Source organism: Nerophis ophidion, linkage group LG11 (genome assembly GCF_033978795.1).
Source record: "Nerophis ophidion isolate RoL-2023_Sa linkage group LG11, RoL_Noph_v1.0, whole genome shotgun sequence".
Classification (NCBI taxonomy): Eukaryota; Metazoa; Chordata; class Actinopteri; order Syngnathiformes; family Syngnathidae; genus Nerophis; species Nerophis ophidion.
In genome coordinates this window covers 32,023,300-32,038,935 of record NC_084621.1, presented here as the reverse complement: position 1 = coordinate 32,038,935, position 15,636 = coordinate 32,023,300, and the positions used below count along the sequence as shown (strand labels likewise).

The 15,636-nt window shown below is 37.1% G+C and overlaps 1 protein-coding gene across 1 annotated transcript in view; it reads left to right on the top strand.

Annotated features, from left to right (window-relative positions):
* Positions 1–15,636, top strand: part of nmt2 (N-myristoyltransferase 2) — a 45,513-nt gene that overhangs the window by 12,815 nt on the left and 17,062 nt on the right. The window contains exons 4-5 of the mRNA XM_061915633.1: positions 13,947–14,065; positions 14,142–14,233. Of these exons, the coding sequence (XP_061771617.1) occupies positions 13,947–14,065; positions 14,142–14,233 (211 nt within the window). The remainder of the gene's footprint in view (positions 1–13,946; positions 14,066–14,141; positions 14,234–15,636) is intronic.

Below are 15,636 nucleotides of genomic sequence, written 5' to 3'. Positions count from 1 at the left end.
AATAATTTGAGAACATGAAAAAGATAAGCCCACTCAATTGAATCAAAAGCTTTATGAGCATCCAGAGTCAGGACGGCAGCCTTTTTGTTTCCTGTGCAGTCTGAGTACAATACGTTCAGTAATCTCCGTACATTGCCAAAAGAAGGTCTGTCCGGGATGAAACCGACCTAATCTGGATGAATAATTTCTGTTATGTGGTTGCTTAACCTTGTTGCGAGTACCTTAGTTAGAATTTTATGGTCTAAATTGAGCAGGGAGATAGGTCTATAATTGGCTGGATCAAGTGGATTTTTCCCCTTTTTTGGTATTATACATATATGGGCTTCATACGAAGAACTTGGAAGTTTGTTGTTCACAAAAGAATCATTTAACATTCTAAGTATTATAGGGGATAGTATTTCACTGAAAGCTTGATAAAACTCCGCACCAAATCCATCTGGACCAGGACTTCCGGGGCGTGGCCAAGATGCACATGCAGTAGTTTGCCTCTGCAGTTACTCCGGTGAAAACTATAAAATTTAATCTTAATTCTGCTTTTTTTTTTTTTTTAAACTGACAACGTTTGGTCAATTATATGCATGCCTATCCCTCTGGGTAAATTCGACTCTATTAAGATATAGATAACAACGATTATGCCCAAGACACGAAGAGGGAAGCAATCAGAGTCACCTGTGGCCGTAAACGAGCCTGAGGCTAGCGCTGAGATGGCGTCATCAACTCTGGAGAAGATGCTGGATAAGATACTCGAGTCTATAAACAAACGTTTTGACATGCTTGAGGAAAAGCTTGAGGCTCTTTCAAGCAAGCAGTCGGCACTGACCAACCGAGTGCAGGACATGGAGCAGCAAGGTTCTGAACACGAGCGCCGCTTTGAAGCGCTCGAACAAAAATTGGCTCAAACGCAGAAGAGGAACGAACAATTGGTTACTAAAATAGACGAATTGGAGGGGCGCTCAAGACGGAATAATATAAAAATAGTCGGGATACCAGAGCAAGAAGAAAAGGGAAGACTTACGGATTTCGTTGCGGACCTGATACCAAAGTTGTTTGGAGCGAGTAACTTCTCCAAGCCAGTGGTGGTGGACCGCGCGCACCGTGTCCCGCTCGCTCGCCATGGTAACGGCAAGGGACCCATCATCGCAAGAATACACTTCTACCAGGATAAGGAGCTACTTCTTCGACTGAGCCGCGGCCAGGAGCTGATCTACAACGGCCTGCGCGTGTTCCTGTTTCCAGACTACACTGCCGAAGTGACAGCGCAAAGACGGGCCTTTCGAGAGGCAATGAACATGCTGCGGGAGAAGGAAATCAAGTTTATGCTGCGTTTTCCAGCTCGCCTGCATGTAGAGTACAACGACCAGGTAAAGGTGTTTACCTCTCCTGCAGACACTAAGACCTTTATTATAAAACATTTTAGTGGCTAATTATCAATAATGGCTCTACCACACAAGGCTTATGATAAGTATAAAAGCAGAAATACACTTTTTCACTGAGGTTTATTTCACCGGAGGTCGCAGGAAAAAAAAAAACACTTCACTGCCGAGCTACTAATTGCTTGGGGCAATGAACGCAGCTACGAGCATGTGCCCTGCGCCTGAAGATGGGGGTGGGGGACTCATGGACTGGGGAATCGTCCAAAACGACGTCTTATGGACATCACCACAATGGAGATTTCACTCCAAAACATTGAACTACACACGATGGGAACCGAGGGAGGGGGGAACAATGGGGTGTGAGTGTTGTGTATGTGTGAATCTGAGCATGAATGTGGAGGAAAGAGATGTTTCATTTTCATTTCATTTCATTTTTATTTATCTCATTCATTGATGTGCATTTAGAACGATAAATAATTATATCACAATTATACAATTTAAATTCACACAATTCCTGAGAAGGAGCAGGATGAAGAAAATCTTATAATTTCCTGCCCCCTTTGACATAATACATTTATCTTACTTCATGAATATCATTTAAGCCGACACATATATCCAAATGTGATGAAACAATCAAAAACAAAAAACACAAGAAAAACACAACAAGTGCAAAACTTCATAAAGTATAAACCAAACCAAGAAAATAATAGTAATAATATAATATACACCTCACGGAATGATACAGAGCAAATACCAAACCAGACAAAAAATAAGTAAAATAATAAATAAAAAAACAAAATGTAAACACTTATGTCTGTCCATATGATCTTATCGTTCTATCTTTATATATTTTTTTCAATTGGAATATATTTTTACAGTTTTTTATCTCGTTGTAAAGAGAATTCCACAATTTTACCCCCACCACTGATGTACACATTTGCTTTAAAGTTGTCCTTGAATATTGTTGTTTGAAATGACCTTTTCTTCTATGCTCTGTATTCTCAGAAGTGATGACAAACATTTTTTGTAAATTTGCTGGTAATGTTTTACTTCTAGCCTTAAACATGACACACAATGTCTGTAGCTTTACTAGCTCCTGTAGTTTCAATAGTCCAGAGTTAATAAATAAAATGTTAGTGTGTTCTAAGTAATCTACTTTATGAATAATCCTTATAGCTCTTTTCTGTAATTGATACAATGCCTTTATGTTACTCTTATATGTGTTCCCCCACACTTCCACACAGTAGCTGATATATGGCAATATAAGTGCACAATACAATATGCGCATTGCTCTATAATCTAACATATATTTTACCTTGTTTAATATAAAAATACTCTTAGACATCTTTTTTCGTACATGTGCAATATGAGATTTCCATGTCAGACCGTCATCCAGTATCACTCCTAAAAATCTAAGTTCAGAAACCCTTTCAATATCAATTCCATCTATCGACAGTTTGATGGTGTCCTCTCTTTTCCTCTTACCAAAAATCATAAACTTTGTTTTTTTTACATTTAATGATAATTTGTTGACATCAAACCATCTCTTAAGTTTAATCATTTCCTGTTCAATAAGTATCAATAACGCTTTTAAGTCATGTCCCGAACTATAAAAGTTGGTGTCGTCCGCAAATAAAACAAATTTCAATGACTTTGATACCTCACATATATCGTTAATATACAAAATAAACAATTTAGGTCCCAAAACTGAACCTTGTGGAATTCCACATTCAATCCTCATTTGTTCAGATGTATTACCCAAAAAATCCACAAACTCTTGTCTATTATCTAAATAACTTCTTAGCCATTCTAAAACTACTCCTCTCACACCAAGTGAATGCAACTTGGACAATAATATAGAATGATCTATTGTGTCAAATGCTTTTTTAAGATCAATAAACACACCGATAGTGTATTTCATATTATCAGTTTCTGTTGCTATATCCTCCATTATATTCATTACAGCTGAAGCAGTGGATCTATTAGTTCGGAATCCATACTGGCTCTCACTCAACAGCATGTTCTTCTCAATAAAACTGTCTAATTTTTCTACAAATATTTTTTCAATTATTTTAGAAAATTGTGACAGCAGTGACACTGGTCTGTAATTAGTAAATATATGTTTATCTCCCGTTTTATAGAGTGGAATTACTTTTGCTACCTTCATTCTATTTGGAAAAGTCCCTGTTTGAAAAGAGAGATTAAAAACATAACATAGAGGTTTGATGATACAGTCAAAAGTCTTTTTTACAATTATCATGTCAATACCATCACTGTCTGTTGATGCCTTATTTTTCAGTTTTGTTACAACCGATAGAATTTCATTTTCACTAACATCTCCTAAAAGCATGGACTGTAGCACTTTGCTTCCCCCTCTCCATCCACTCTGTATATCTTTATGTTCTTCAATACTCTCTGCCAATTTGGGTCCAACATTCACAAAAAAAGAATTGAATCCATTTGCTACTTCTTTCATATTTGTTATCATCTTATTATCCTCATTTATAAAATAGCTTGGTGGGTTTGTAGGCCCCGATGTTTTACCTATTACCTTGTTCAGAATATTCCAGGTTCCTTTAATATTGTTTTTGTTGTTTTCTAGTAAGTTATTGTAATAGTCTTTTTTAGCTTGTCTCATTATTGTTATCAATTTGTTTTTGTAAACCTTATATTTCGTTTCAGCATCATTTGTTCTTACTTTTATAAAGTCTCTATAAAGTTTGTTTTTCTTTTTACAAGCATTCTGTAGTCCCTTAATAATCCAAGGCTTTATATTGTAGCTGTGTCTTTGTTTCCATACATTCGGACAATGTATTTCATACAATGATAAATAAATATTAAGAAAAGCCTCATATGCAGCATTTGCCTCTCCCACATACACTTCATTCCAGTCTGCTTCAAATAAGTCCTTCCTAAATTTATTTATTGCCTCTTCAGTCCTTTTCCTTGTATACCTATGGGTTTTCTCCTCCCTCTTTCTAGACATTTGACAGTCATAAGTAAGAAACACAGGTAAGTGGTCACTTGTATCATTAATTATTAATCCACTTTTTATGTTATTTTCTATGTCATTTATAAAGATGTGATCAATTAATGTTGCACAATTTGTCGATATTCTACTGGGTTTGGTGATCAATGGATAAAGCCCTCTACTATATACCAGATCCAAGAAGTCTCTTGCTGATTTATTTCTGGGTGAGCTTAGCAGGTCTATGTTATAGTCGCCACACATGACGAATGTTTTCTTTTCCTTTACCTTACACAGTAATTCTTCCAGACTATCATGAAATGCTTCTACCTTAGACCCAGGTGTCCTATATAAACACATAATGTACAAGATGTACAATCATATTTCAACTTACTAATTACTAAGGTTTTTTTTTCATGTAAGGACAAAAAAAAAAAAAACCTAAACACCATAATGTCAACTTGTAAGAAAAAAATCACACTAGTTTCATGGAATGTTAGGGGCTTAGCCAAAACTATTAAAGCAGGGAAGGTTTTTTCACATTTAAATTCATTAAAAGCAGATGTTGTATTCTTACAAGAAACACATCTCTGTAAAGACAACCAACACAAACTTAAAACAAGCTGGATATCTCAGGTTTATCACGCACCCTTTACTTCACAAGCTAGAGGTGTAGCTATTTTATTTCATAAAAATGTGCCTTTCATACTTACATCAAAAATAATTGACCCTAATGGGAGATTTATTTTATTGAATGGTCATATTACATCCTATCCAGTAACTTTTTTGAATATCTATGGACCAAACACTGATGACTCAAACTTTTATCATCGAGTCTTTGGTCTACTTCCTGATGATAGCTCCTCTCATATCTACATTGGTGGTGATTTTAACTGCCTTTTGGACCCCACTTTAGATAGATTGTCAACTAAATCTCATGTAATTGCTAACTCAACTAAAACTATTAATAATCTTATGAGATCAAGAAATATCATAGACATATGGAGAGTAAAACACCCTAATAAAAGGGAGTATTCATTTTACTCTGCTGTACACAATTCCTACACGAGAATTGATTACTTTTTAGTGGAAGGCTCTGCCCTCTCCAATGTCAGTAATCCTGAGTACCATAGTAGAATAATATCAGATCACAGTCCTGTGAGTTTGCAGATTCAAATTGATCTCCTTAAAATCAAACAAAAATGGAGATTTAATCCACAACTATTATTATATGAAGATTTTAAAGAGTATATAAACAAGATTATCCAAGATTTTATTGAGGTGAATGATAACGGAGAGGTCTCAGACTCCACATTGTGGGAAGCTCTTAAAGCTACTGTGAGAGGATATATCATTTCATTTGAAATCTCAAAACAAAGAGAAACAAGAAAAAGGCAGAGAGAATTAGAAAAAGAAATTAAAGAAATGGAAAAAATTCATATAAATTCTCTTTTGCAGTCTGATTACAATAAGATGCTGAAACTGAAAAATGAATACAACTCTCTTCTTCATGGGGAAGTATCTAAACTGCTGCTGAAAAATAAACAAAAACATTTTGAAATATCCGATAAACCACAAAAACTTCTATCTAGACAGCTCAAAGGAGATCAAGCCAAAGCTGCTATTCACAAAATATGCTCAAAAACAGGTGAAACATGTACAGATCTAAAGGATATCAATAATGTCTTCAAAGACTTATTCAGAATTATATAAATCTAATTCAGCTATATCGGTTAATGATTTAAATGATTTTTTTACCTCATTAAACTTACCTCAACTGAGTCCAAATCATCAGAATTCTTTAGACAACACTATTTCAACTGAAGAACTGCAAAAATCACTGAAATCTTTCTCCTTGAATAGAACACAATTTCTACACACAGTGCTTTACAGAAAGATACAAAAAGGCCAAAAATGAAAGAAAAAAAAAAAGATAATTTAAATTACAAAATAATAATAATTCAAATTAAAATCAAAGAGTGTAGATGAAATAATTTGATTTGTCATATGCACAATTAAATAAGTGTTTTAAGCCTGGATTTAAACATTGCCAACATTGAGGCCTGTCTCACATCTTCTCAAAGACTATTCCAGATTTTTAGAAGCATAAAACTGAAACGCAGCCTCGCCTTCTTTGGTCCTGATTCTGGGCATCAGCAGGAGACCACTTCCTTTGTTCAAATGGTTCTAACATGTCAGGGATGTATTTTGGCGCAAGACCATGAAAATATTTGTACACAAGCAGAGCAGTTTTACAATTTCTTCTTTCTGAGCAACAGGAAGCCATTACAGCAACTGAAGCACTGGACTAATATGGTCATATTTCCTGCTTCTAGTGAGGACTCGAGCAGCAGCATTCAGGATGTACTGCAGCTGCTTTACAGCTCATTTCCAGAGCCTAGTGAGAAGGCCATTACAGTAGTCTAACCTGCTGGAGACAAAGACATAGATAAGTCTTTCTAAATCCATTTTGGACAGAATTCATTAGATTTTGCCAATGTGTGGTATAAAGCTGCTGATGTTATTGACTTAATGTGGCTGTTAAAGTTCAAAGGTGTGTCCATTTTTACCTTGACTACTTGGTTACAGGGAGAGAGTTTTAAAGTGCCTAATAACATTTTCTCTCTGCTTCTGTGGGGCAAGGGCAATGATTTTGGTTTTGTCTGCGTTTAGTTGAAGCAAATTGTTTTCGATCCACACACTGATTTGTTCAATGCAGCGACAAACTAAATCAACAGGCTGACATTCACCTGTCGCCAGTAACACATAGATATCAGTGTCATCTGGCGTGGCGCAGTGGAAGAGTGGCCGTGCGCAACCCGAGGGTCCCTGGTTCAAATCCCACCCAGTACCAACCTCGTCACGTTCATTGTGTCCTGAGCAAGACACTTCACCCTTGCTCCTAATGGGTACTGGTTGGCGCCTTGCATGGCAGCTCCCTCCATCAGTGTGTGAATGTGTGTGTGAATGGGTAAATGTGGAAGTAATGTCAAAGCGCTTTGAGTACCTTGAAGGTAGAAAAGCGCTATACAAGTACAACCCATCTATCATTTATTTATTTATCTGCAAAGTTGTGGTAGAACACATTGAAGCTGCGTATTAGCTTGCTTAGTGGCAGCATGTACAAGTTGAACAATAGGGGTCAGAGAATCGAGCCCTACTGGCCATAGCCATTTAGTCAGAAACACAGTTACCAATTTCAATACAGTTGAACCAGTTAGAGCAGAACCAGATATTCCACCCAGTTTTCTAACCTCTGTAATAAGATAGTATGGTCAACTGTGTCAAAGGCAGTGCTTTGTTCCAGCAGGAACAAGACTGAGACTTTTCACTTTGGTCAGAGCTCTATCAGTGCTGGTGTGGGGCCTAAAGGTTGATAGGAATGTGTCAGCTCCTTGTAAAAAAACTGTTTATTTATTCCCATAAAGGGGAACATTACTGACTTAGAGTGGCTTTGCACTGCGTAGGGATGTTAGCCAATAGCAAGGACCATAGAGCTGCTTGAGGACGCGGTTCAATGTGTCATCAGCATCCATCCATCCATCCATCCATCCATCCATTTTCTATTGCTTGTCCCTTTTTGGGGTCGCTGGGGGGTGCTGGAACCTATCTCAGCTGCATTCGGGCGGAAGGCGGCGTACACCCTGGACAAGTCGCCACCTCATCGCAAGTCATCAACATACATTATCACAATATAACGATGGTATTAAAAAAAAATATTGTTGGCCAAATCTTTATAATTTTTATCGTCTATATCGCGCAACCTTACCTCAACTTAATACAAATTAATGGCTTTAACACAATTATCCGTACACAGTGTCTTTTTCTTAAAGGAGAACTGAACTTTTTGGGGGAATTTTGCCTATCATTCACAATCATTATGAGAGATAAGAAAACACATTTTTAATTTTTTTTTCCATTTTAACTTCGGCTCGTTCTAGGTAGCAAGTAACGCAGCTAATAGGAGCAATCAATTCTCTTCTAAATCACTTAAAAATGCATTTAAAAAACGTAATTTACGTTCTGTAATCTGTATAGTAACCAAACTGTAGTGACATTGTTATTGTAAGATCAAGCACTCAGGAACTCTTTTTCGATCGTAGTAACACATCGAGGTGCTTTGGTATTAGCCGTAAAAGCTAACTATGACAAGAGTTGAGCTAGCTTGAGTTTGTAATGCACAAAACAATGTGATAAGGCACCTATCTGTTCTGACTAAACAACATGAACAACCATATTACAGTATCTGTAAAGTATTAGGCCACATTTCATGTTTTGGTTGTGCACGGCCAGTCTTTGCGTATGCTGTCTGTCATGATACACGCATGACGTGCTGCATTTACCATGATCAATATAAAATGAGTGATTCACTCGATGCACAGTTGTCTCTTTTGTCCTGCTGTCCGGGGATGATTTTTGTGGTTTATCTGGGCTAAGCAAGCCATTTATGTCGAAATAGCTTGTCTCCAAATTCCACATTTTCAGTTTCGAGTCGCTTTCACCTCACTCTAGCGGCTTCCGTTTCACCCTGTTCTTCGTGCTCGCTTTTAGAATCAGCAGTTCATTCCCTGTTCATTTAGGTTGAAAAGGATAAAGTTGTGAATCTTCATATGTCCAAAAATAGTTGTCTTCGTTGTTTGTTACCAAGTCAGCCATGATTAGAACACACAAAAGCATTTTGTATCCAGATGTAGGAACACACATTGTCGGATGTGCGATGCTATGGAAACTGAAATCAATGCGCGGAAGAAGTCAGTCACAGAATTGATTAAATTGATCAAATACGGTAATTATTGAACATATTACATTATATATATATATATATATATATATATATATATATATATATATATATATATATATATATATTAGGGCCGCGAATCTTTGGGTGTCCCACGATTCGATTATTGGGGTCACGATTCGATAATATATAAATTTTTTCGATTCAACGCGATTCAGTATTCATTCAATACATAGGATTTCAGCAGGATCTACTCCAGTCTGCTGACATGCTAGCAGAGTAGTAGATTTTTTTGAAAAAAAAGCTCTTATAATTGTAAAGGACAATGTTTTATCAACTGATTGCAATAATGTAAATTTGTTTTAACTATTAAACGAACCAAAAATATGACTTATTTTATCTTTGTGAAAACATTGGACACAGTGTGTTGTCAAGCTTATGAGATCTGATGCAAGTGTAAGCCACTGTGACACTATTTTTCTTTTTTTATTTTATTTATAAATGTCTAATGATAATGTCAATGAGGGATTTTTAATCACTGCTATGCTGAAATTATAACTAATATTGATACTGTTGTTGATAATATTCATTTTTGTTTCACTACTTTTGGTTTGTTCTGTGTCGTGTTTGTGTCTCCTTTCAATTGCTCTGTTTATTGCAGTTCTGAGTGTTGCTGGGACAGGTTTGGTTTTGGAATTGGATTGCATTGTTATGGTATTGCTGTGTAAAGGTTTGTTGGATTGATAAAAAAAAAAAAAAAAAAAAAAAAAAAAAAAAAAAAAATTTGATTTAAAAAAAAAGAAAGAAAGAGAATCGATTCTAAATCGCACAACGTATTCTATTCGAAATATATATATATATGTATATAATATAGATATTACAGTTGTGGGCAAAAGGTTAAACTTGTTAAGAACATAATGTCATGGCTGTCTTGAGTTTTCAATAATTTCTACAACAATTATTTTTTTGTGATAGAGTGATTTGAGCACATACTTGTTTGTAAGAAAAACCATTCATGATGTTTGGTTCTTTTATGAATTTATTATCTATCCATCCATTTTCTACCGCTTATTCCCTTTGGGGTCACGGGGGGCGCTGGTGCCTATCTCAGCTACAATTATGTAACCAAATATATTAATATTTAGTTACATGTCTCTTTGCAAGTTTCACTGCAATAAGCCATCCACTAGCTTCTTGTTGGATTTTTGACCACTCTTCTTGACAAAATTGGTGCAGGTCAGCTAAATGTGTTGGTTTTCTGACATGGACTTGTTTCTTCAGCATTGTCCACATGTTCTCAATGTGGACAATGCTGAAGGTTTTAGAAGCCATTCTAAAACCTTAATTTTAGCCTGATTTAGCCATTCCTTTACCACTTTTGATGTGTGTTTGGAGTCATTGTCCTGTTGGAACACCCAACTGCGCCCAAGACCCAACCTCCGGGCTGATGATTTTAGGTTGTCCTGAAGAATTTGGAGGTAATCCTCCTTTTTCATTGTCTGGAAAGCACCAGTTCCATTGGCATCAAAACAGGCCCAGAGAATAATACTACCACCACCTGGGATTCAAGGCCTCACCTTTTCTCCTCCAAACATATTGCTGGGTATTGTGGCCAAACAGCTCAATTTTTGTTTTATCTGACCACAGAACTTTCCTCCAGAAGGTCTTATCTTTGTCCATGTGATCAGGAGCAAACTTTAGAGGAGCTTTAAGGTGTCACTTCTGGAGCAAGGGCTTTCTTCTTGCATGGTAGCCTCTCAGTCCATGGGGATGCATAACACGCTTGACTGTGGACACTGACACCTGTGTTCCAGCAGCTTCCAATTCATTGCAGACCTGCTTTTTGGTGGTTCTCAGTTAACTCTTGATTAAAGTTAAAAGTTAAAGTACCAATGATTGTCACACACACACACTAGGTGTGGTGAAATTTGTCTTCTACATTTGACCCATTCCCTTGATCCCCCCCTGGGAAGTGAGGTGAGCAGTGGGCAGCAGCGGTGCCACGCCCGGGAATCATTTATGGTGATTTAACCCACAATTCCATCTCTTGATGCTGAGTGCCAAACAGGGAGGCAATGGGTCCCATTTTTTTTTTATAGTCTTTGGTATGACTTGGCCGGGGTTTGAGCTCACAACTTACCGATCTCAGGGCGGACACTCTAACCATTAGGCCACTTAGTGATTATCCTGCCCAATTTTCTCTCAGCAGCAGGTGATAGCTTGTGTTTTCTTCCTAATCGTGGCAATGACAAAACTGTGCCATGCACTTTATACTTACAAACAGTTGTCTGCGCAGTTGCTCTTGGGACCTTAAGCTGCTTTGAAATGGCTCCAAGTGACTTTCCTGACTTGTTCAAGTCAATGATTCATTTTTTCAGATCTGTGCTGAGTTCCTTTGACTTTACCAGTCTAATGACTGCCTCACATGAGCCCTATTTGAATGGGCTCAGGTAAGTCAACAGGTGTCATAAATCATAATCATTCACATTAAGTTAAGAGGCCATGCCATGAAGCTAATTAAATTTGATTGTAACTTTTCTACACCACCAAATTTGAGTATGTGCTCCAATCACTCTATCATAAAAATAAGTCCCATTAGCCACATCCTCCAAGCATTTTTGATCATCTTTAAAATCATTATTTTTTTGTCTTGTCCAGCTTCTCAGGCAAATCATTTTGTTGATGTGGATGCCCATATTTGCTGTACAGATTTATTTTACAAAAGAGAAGTGTGGGATACTTCTCTTGTTGTCTTATTTGTATTTGATTTTATCAAATGGATTTTCATTAATGTTTGGCACAGGAAGGGATAGAAAGAGGAAAAAAAGAAAGAAGGGGGCACAAGAGGGGACTAAGACAGAGAGACAACAACAACAATAACTATAACAACAAGAACAAAACAGCATCATCAAATACGACATGTACAAATATTAAACGAAAAGTGATGGCAAAGAAGCATTTTGTGAAGTAAATATTAATAACACAGAAAAGACAATGAACATTATTGCACTACAAATGTAGCAATACAATTACCAATACAAAATAGCACTGTTGATAATGAATAATAACTAATTATTAATATTATCAGCAACACAATTGTTTCAAATGCAAGAGTACACATATGTTATGATAACTTGAAATTAGGGCTGGGCGATAATGGCCTTTTTTTAATATCTCAATATTGTTAGGCCATATCGCGATATACAATATATATTACGATATATTGCCTTGGCCTTGAATGAACACATGATGCATATAATCACAGCAGTATGATGATTATATGTCCATCCATCCATCCATATTCTACTGCTTATTCCCTTTGGGGTCACGGGGGGCGCTGGTGCCTATCTCAGCTACAACTCTATGTGTTTACATTAAAACATACTTCTTCATACTGCATTCATATATGCTACTTTTAAACTTTCATGCAGAGAGGGAAATCACAACTAAGTCAATTGACCGGAAGGCGGGGTACACCAAAAGTGTATTTATTAAAGTTATTAAGCAGTGACACAAACATTCATGTCATTTCCAAAACAGAAAGTGTAAGATTGTCAGACATTTTAAGTGTCAAATAAAATGAGCTGCATAATTGGAAATCAAATAGTATTCATTCTTCACTATGTGGTAGGTTACTACAGACGTTATGAAATTCTCTTCATTCTCTAGCGAGTGACTTTTCAAATGATGCTACATATTAGCAGTAATGCTACTTTTTATAGCAATGCTTTTGCCCCACACTTGACAAATTACGGTTGTCTGTTCCACATATTCCCACTTGAAGCCGAACCACCGCCAGACGATGGACCCCCTGCTGTTTTTATTGGGAATTAAGTCTTCCTTCATTTGTTACCAGATCCGCACCTTCTTTCTCTTGTATTACCACTCTTACGGCTTCGTTAGCATCACAGCTAACGTTACCCAGTCTGCTACCTCTCTGCTGGGCTAGGGCGTATACGTATGTGACGTATGACGTGAAAGAATGTGCGCCTGTTTGTCTGTGAGAAGGAGAGACCGGAAAGAGTGAGAAGAGCCTGTAGTGTAATGCCCGCAGCTAAAAGCTACTGCGTGAGAACGTATACTCAAATATTACGATATAGTCATTTTCTATATCGCACAGACACACATCCGCGATATATTGTGTATATCGATATATCGCCCAGCTCTACTTGAAATACAAAAGAAAGTCGATAAATGGAGGGGAAGAAGGAGAAGCGAACTGTATTAACCTTGTAGATTGTTATAGTAACAGTTGGTTAAGCTTTGTCAGTGTGCTGGGTTTCACCCAGTTTCTCCTAGGGGAACAACATTAATACATGTTTGATGAAATGTGATTGTATGCATTAGTGTATGTATGCATCTGTGCTTGTATATGTACAGTATGTGTGTATGTATGTTTGTACAGGGAATGTGCTTTCAACACAGCAGTGTAATCCATGTTACGTCCCTGTCTTGGTATTGTGGAATTCCCTTATGTCCCTCCTCTGATACACCGAAGGGGTGGACTATTGCCAGGTTTGCAAGAAAAAATTGCAGGAATTGAAGTGTATGAGAATACTTTAATGTCAGGACAGTTGTGTTTTGTTTTTTATAAATGTCTGTGCGCGCATGTGTAAAAAGCACATGCTCTTTTCTGTTTCAGCTCTGATACTACCTATAAAGGCAGAACATTGTCGAGACAACTTTGTCGCTCCCATACTTGGCACACTTTGTGGCATTAGTGTAATCTGGTTTTGCATGAAGATTGCCAACAAACTAATGGAGTTTGTCTACACCAACAGGCGACATTTTAGTGGAAAAACTAAATATAAAGTGGCTGTCTGATAAGCAATGACATAGGTTTGATAGTTTTTTTTGTGTGCAGATGAGGTGGTAACAGGCCACGGCCCGATCGAAGCTGACAAGGAGAACATCAGGCAAGAGCCCTATTCCTTACCTCAAGGCTTCATGTGGGACACTTTGGATCTCAGCAATGCGGATGTTGTGAGTACAGCACATGTCTCAAGTGCACAGATTTTAACATGTCACAAAATTCATGAAGTTTGTCATGTTTTCACAGCTGAAGGAGCTGTACACGTTGTTGAACGAGAACTACGTGGAGGACGACGATAATATGTTTAGATTTGATTATTCACCAAACTTCCTCAAATGGTAAGCGCTTAGCAGCCTTTTTTTCTTCCATACAAAATTGAGTCAGCCCAATGTTCCCTTTCTGACAAAATTAAAACTTGGTTTTAACATGGGAAACAGGCACTCCTCCCACACTACCCTAAATTTTTCTCAAATATGCCAAAAGATTGTCAGGGCATTGATCATGCCATGTGGTATTTGTTTTCAGACATGTTGAATAAGTTACATGAAGGAACGTCGCGTGAATATGCTTGCAAAATTGTAATTACCGAAAAGGAGTCGCAAGAAGCAATCTGACCATTTTCCAAATCTCAGCAATTACTAATGTTGTAGTTCTCGTGACATGTTTAATATGTTGACTCTTATAATAATTCACAATTGTTTTTTTGTTAAAGTTTGTTTACTTCTTGTTGCAGTGTTGCCATTTTCTAATAGAGCGAGAAAGGAATAGACAATATGTATAGTTAAGCTAAACTGTATATATAATGGATTGGTTCTCAATTATTTTCTGTCATGTCTCCCCAGTGGGACAAAAATTGTTCACACGCCTCCTAAGTTGATATACTATTGTGAACCTGATCAGATTAGTTGATTTATCTGTATGTGTCAAGCTGGTTGTTGCACTTGCTCCAAATAAAGAGATTTTTTTAGTTAAGGCAGAGGTTCTTAACCTTGTTGGAGGTACCGAAAACCACCAGTTTCATGTGCGCATTAACCGAACCCTCCTTTTTTTTTTACAAATTCAAGACAAAGTCATATGTTTTTGGTAACACTTCAGTATGGAAAACATGTTCTAAATAACAAAGACTTAATTTAGAGTTTTTTGGACAATAAGGGAACATATTCTAAGTAACAAAGACTTAATTTAGAGTTATTTGGTTAGGGTCAGGGTTGGAGGGTTAGGGTTATAATAAGCCCATCCCGAATAAGGCATTAATAAGTACTTAATAATGACTAGTATAAAGAGCCAATATGTTAGTAATTTGCATGTTAATAAGAAACTAATTAATGGTGAATATCTTCCCCATACTAAAGTGCTACTATGTTTTTTTTACTGGTGCACAAAATGAACAGTACATGAACATCACCTTGTTCAACCAACAAAACCAACACAGTGCATAAACTCACAACAAATTACACACCTGCAAATCAGTCTGACTTCTGCTGTTGCCGTATCCCTAGTACACAGATAGGGGAGAAGTTTTCATATACACGATGAGTCGGGTGTGTTTCGACCTCCACCGAACCCCTGAGCCCGACTCACCGAACCCCTAGGGTTCGATCGAACCCAGGTTAAGAACCACTGAGTTAAGGGTATTCCATATCCTAATTACTGACCACATTTAAAGTAAAAACAAAGGCTGTATACACTTTATCTTTGCTAGTCAGCCTGTTGATTATCGAGCACTGCTGCCATCTAGCTA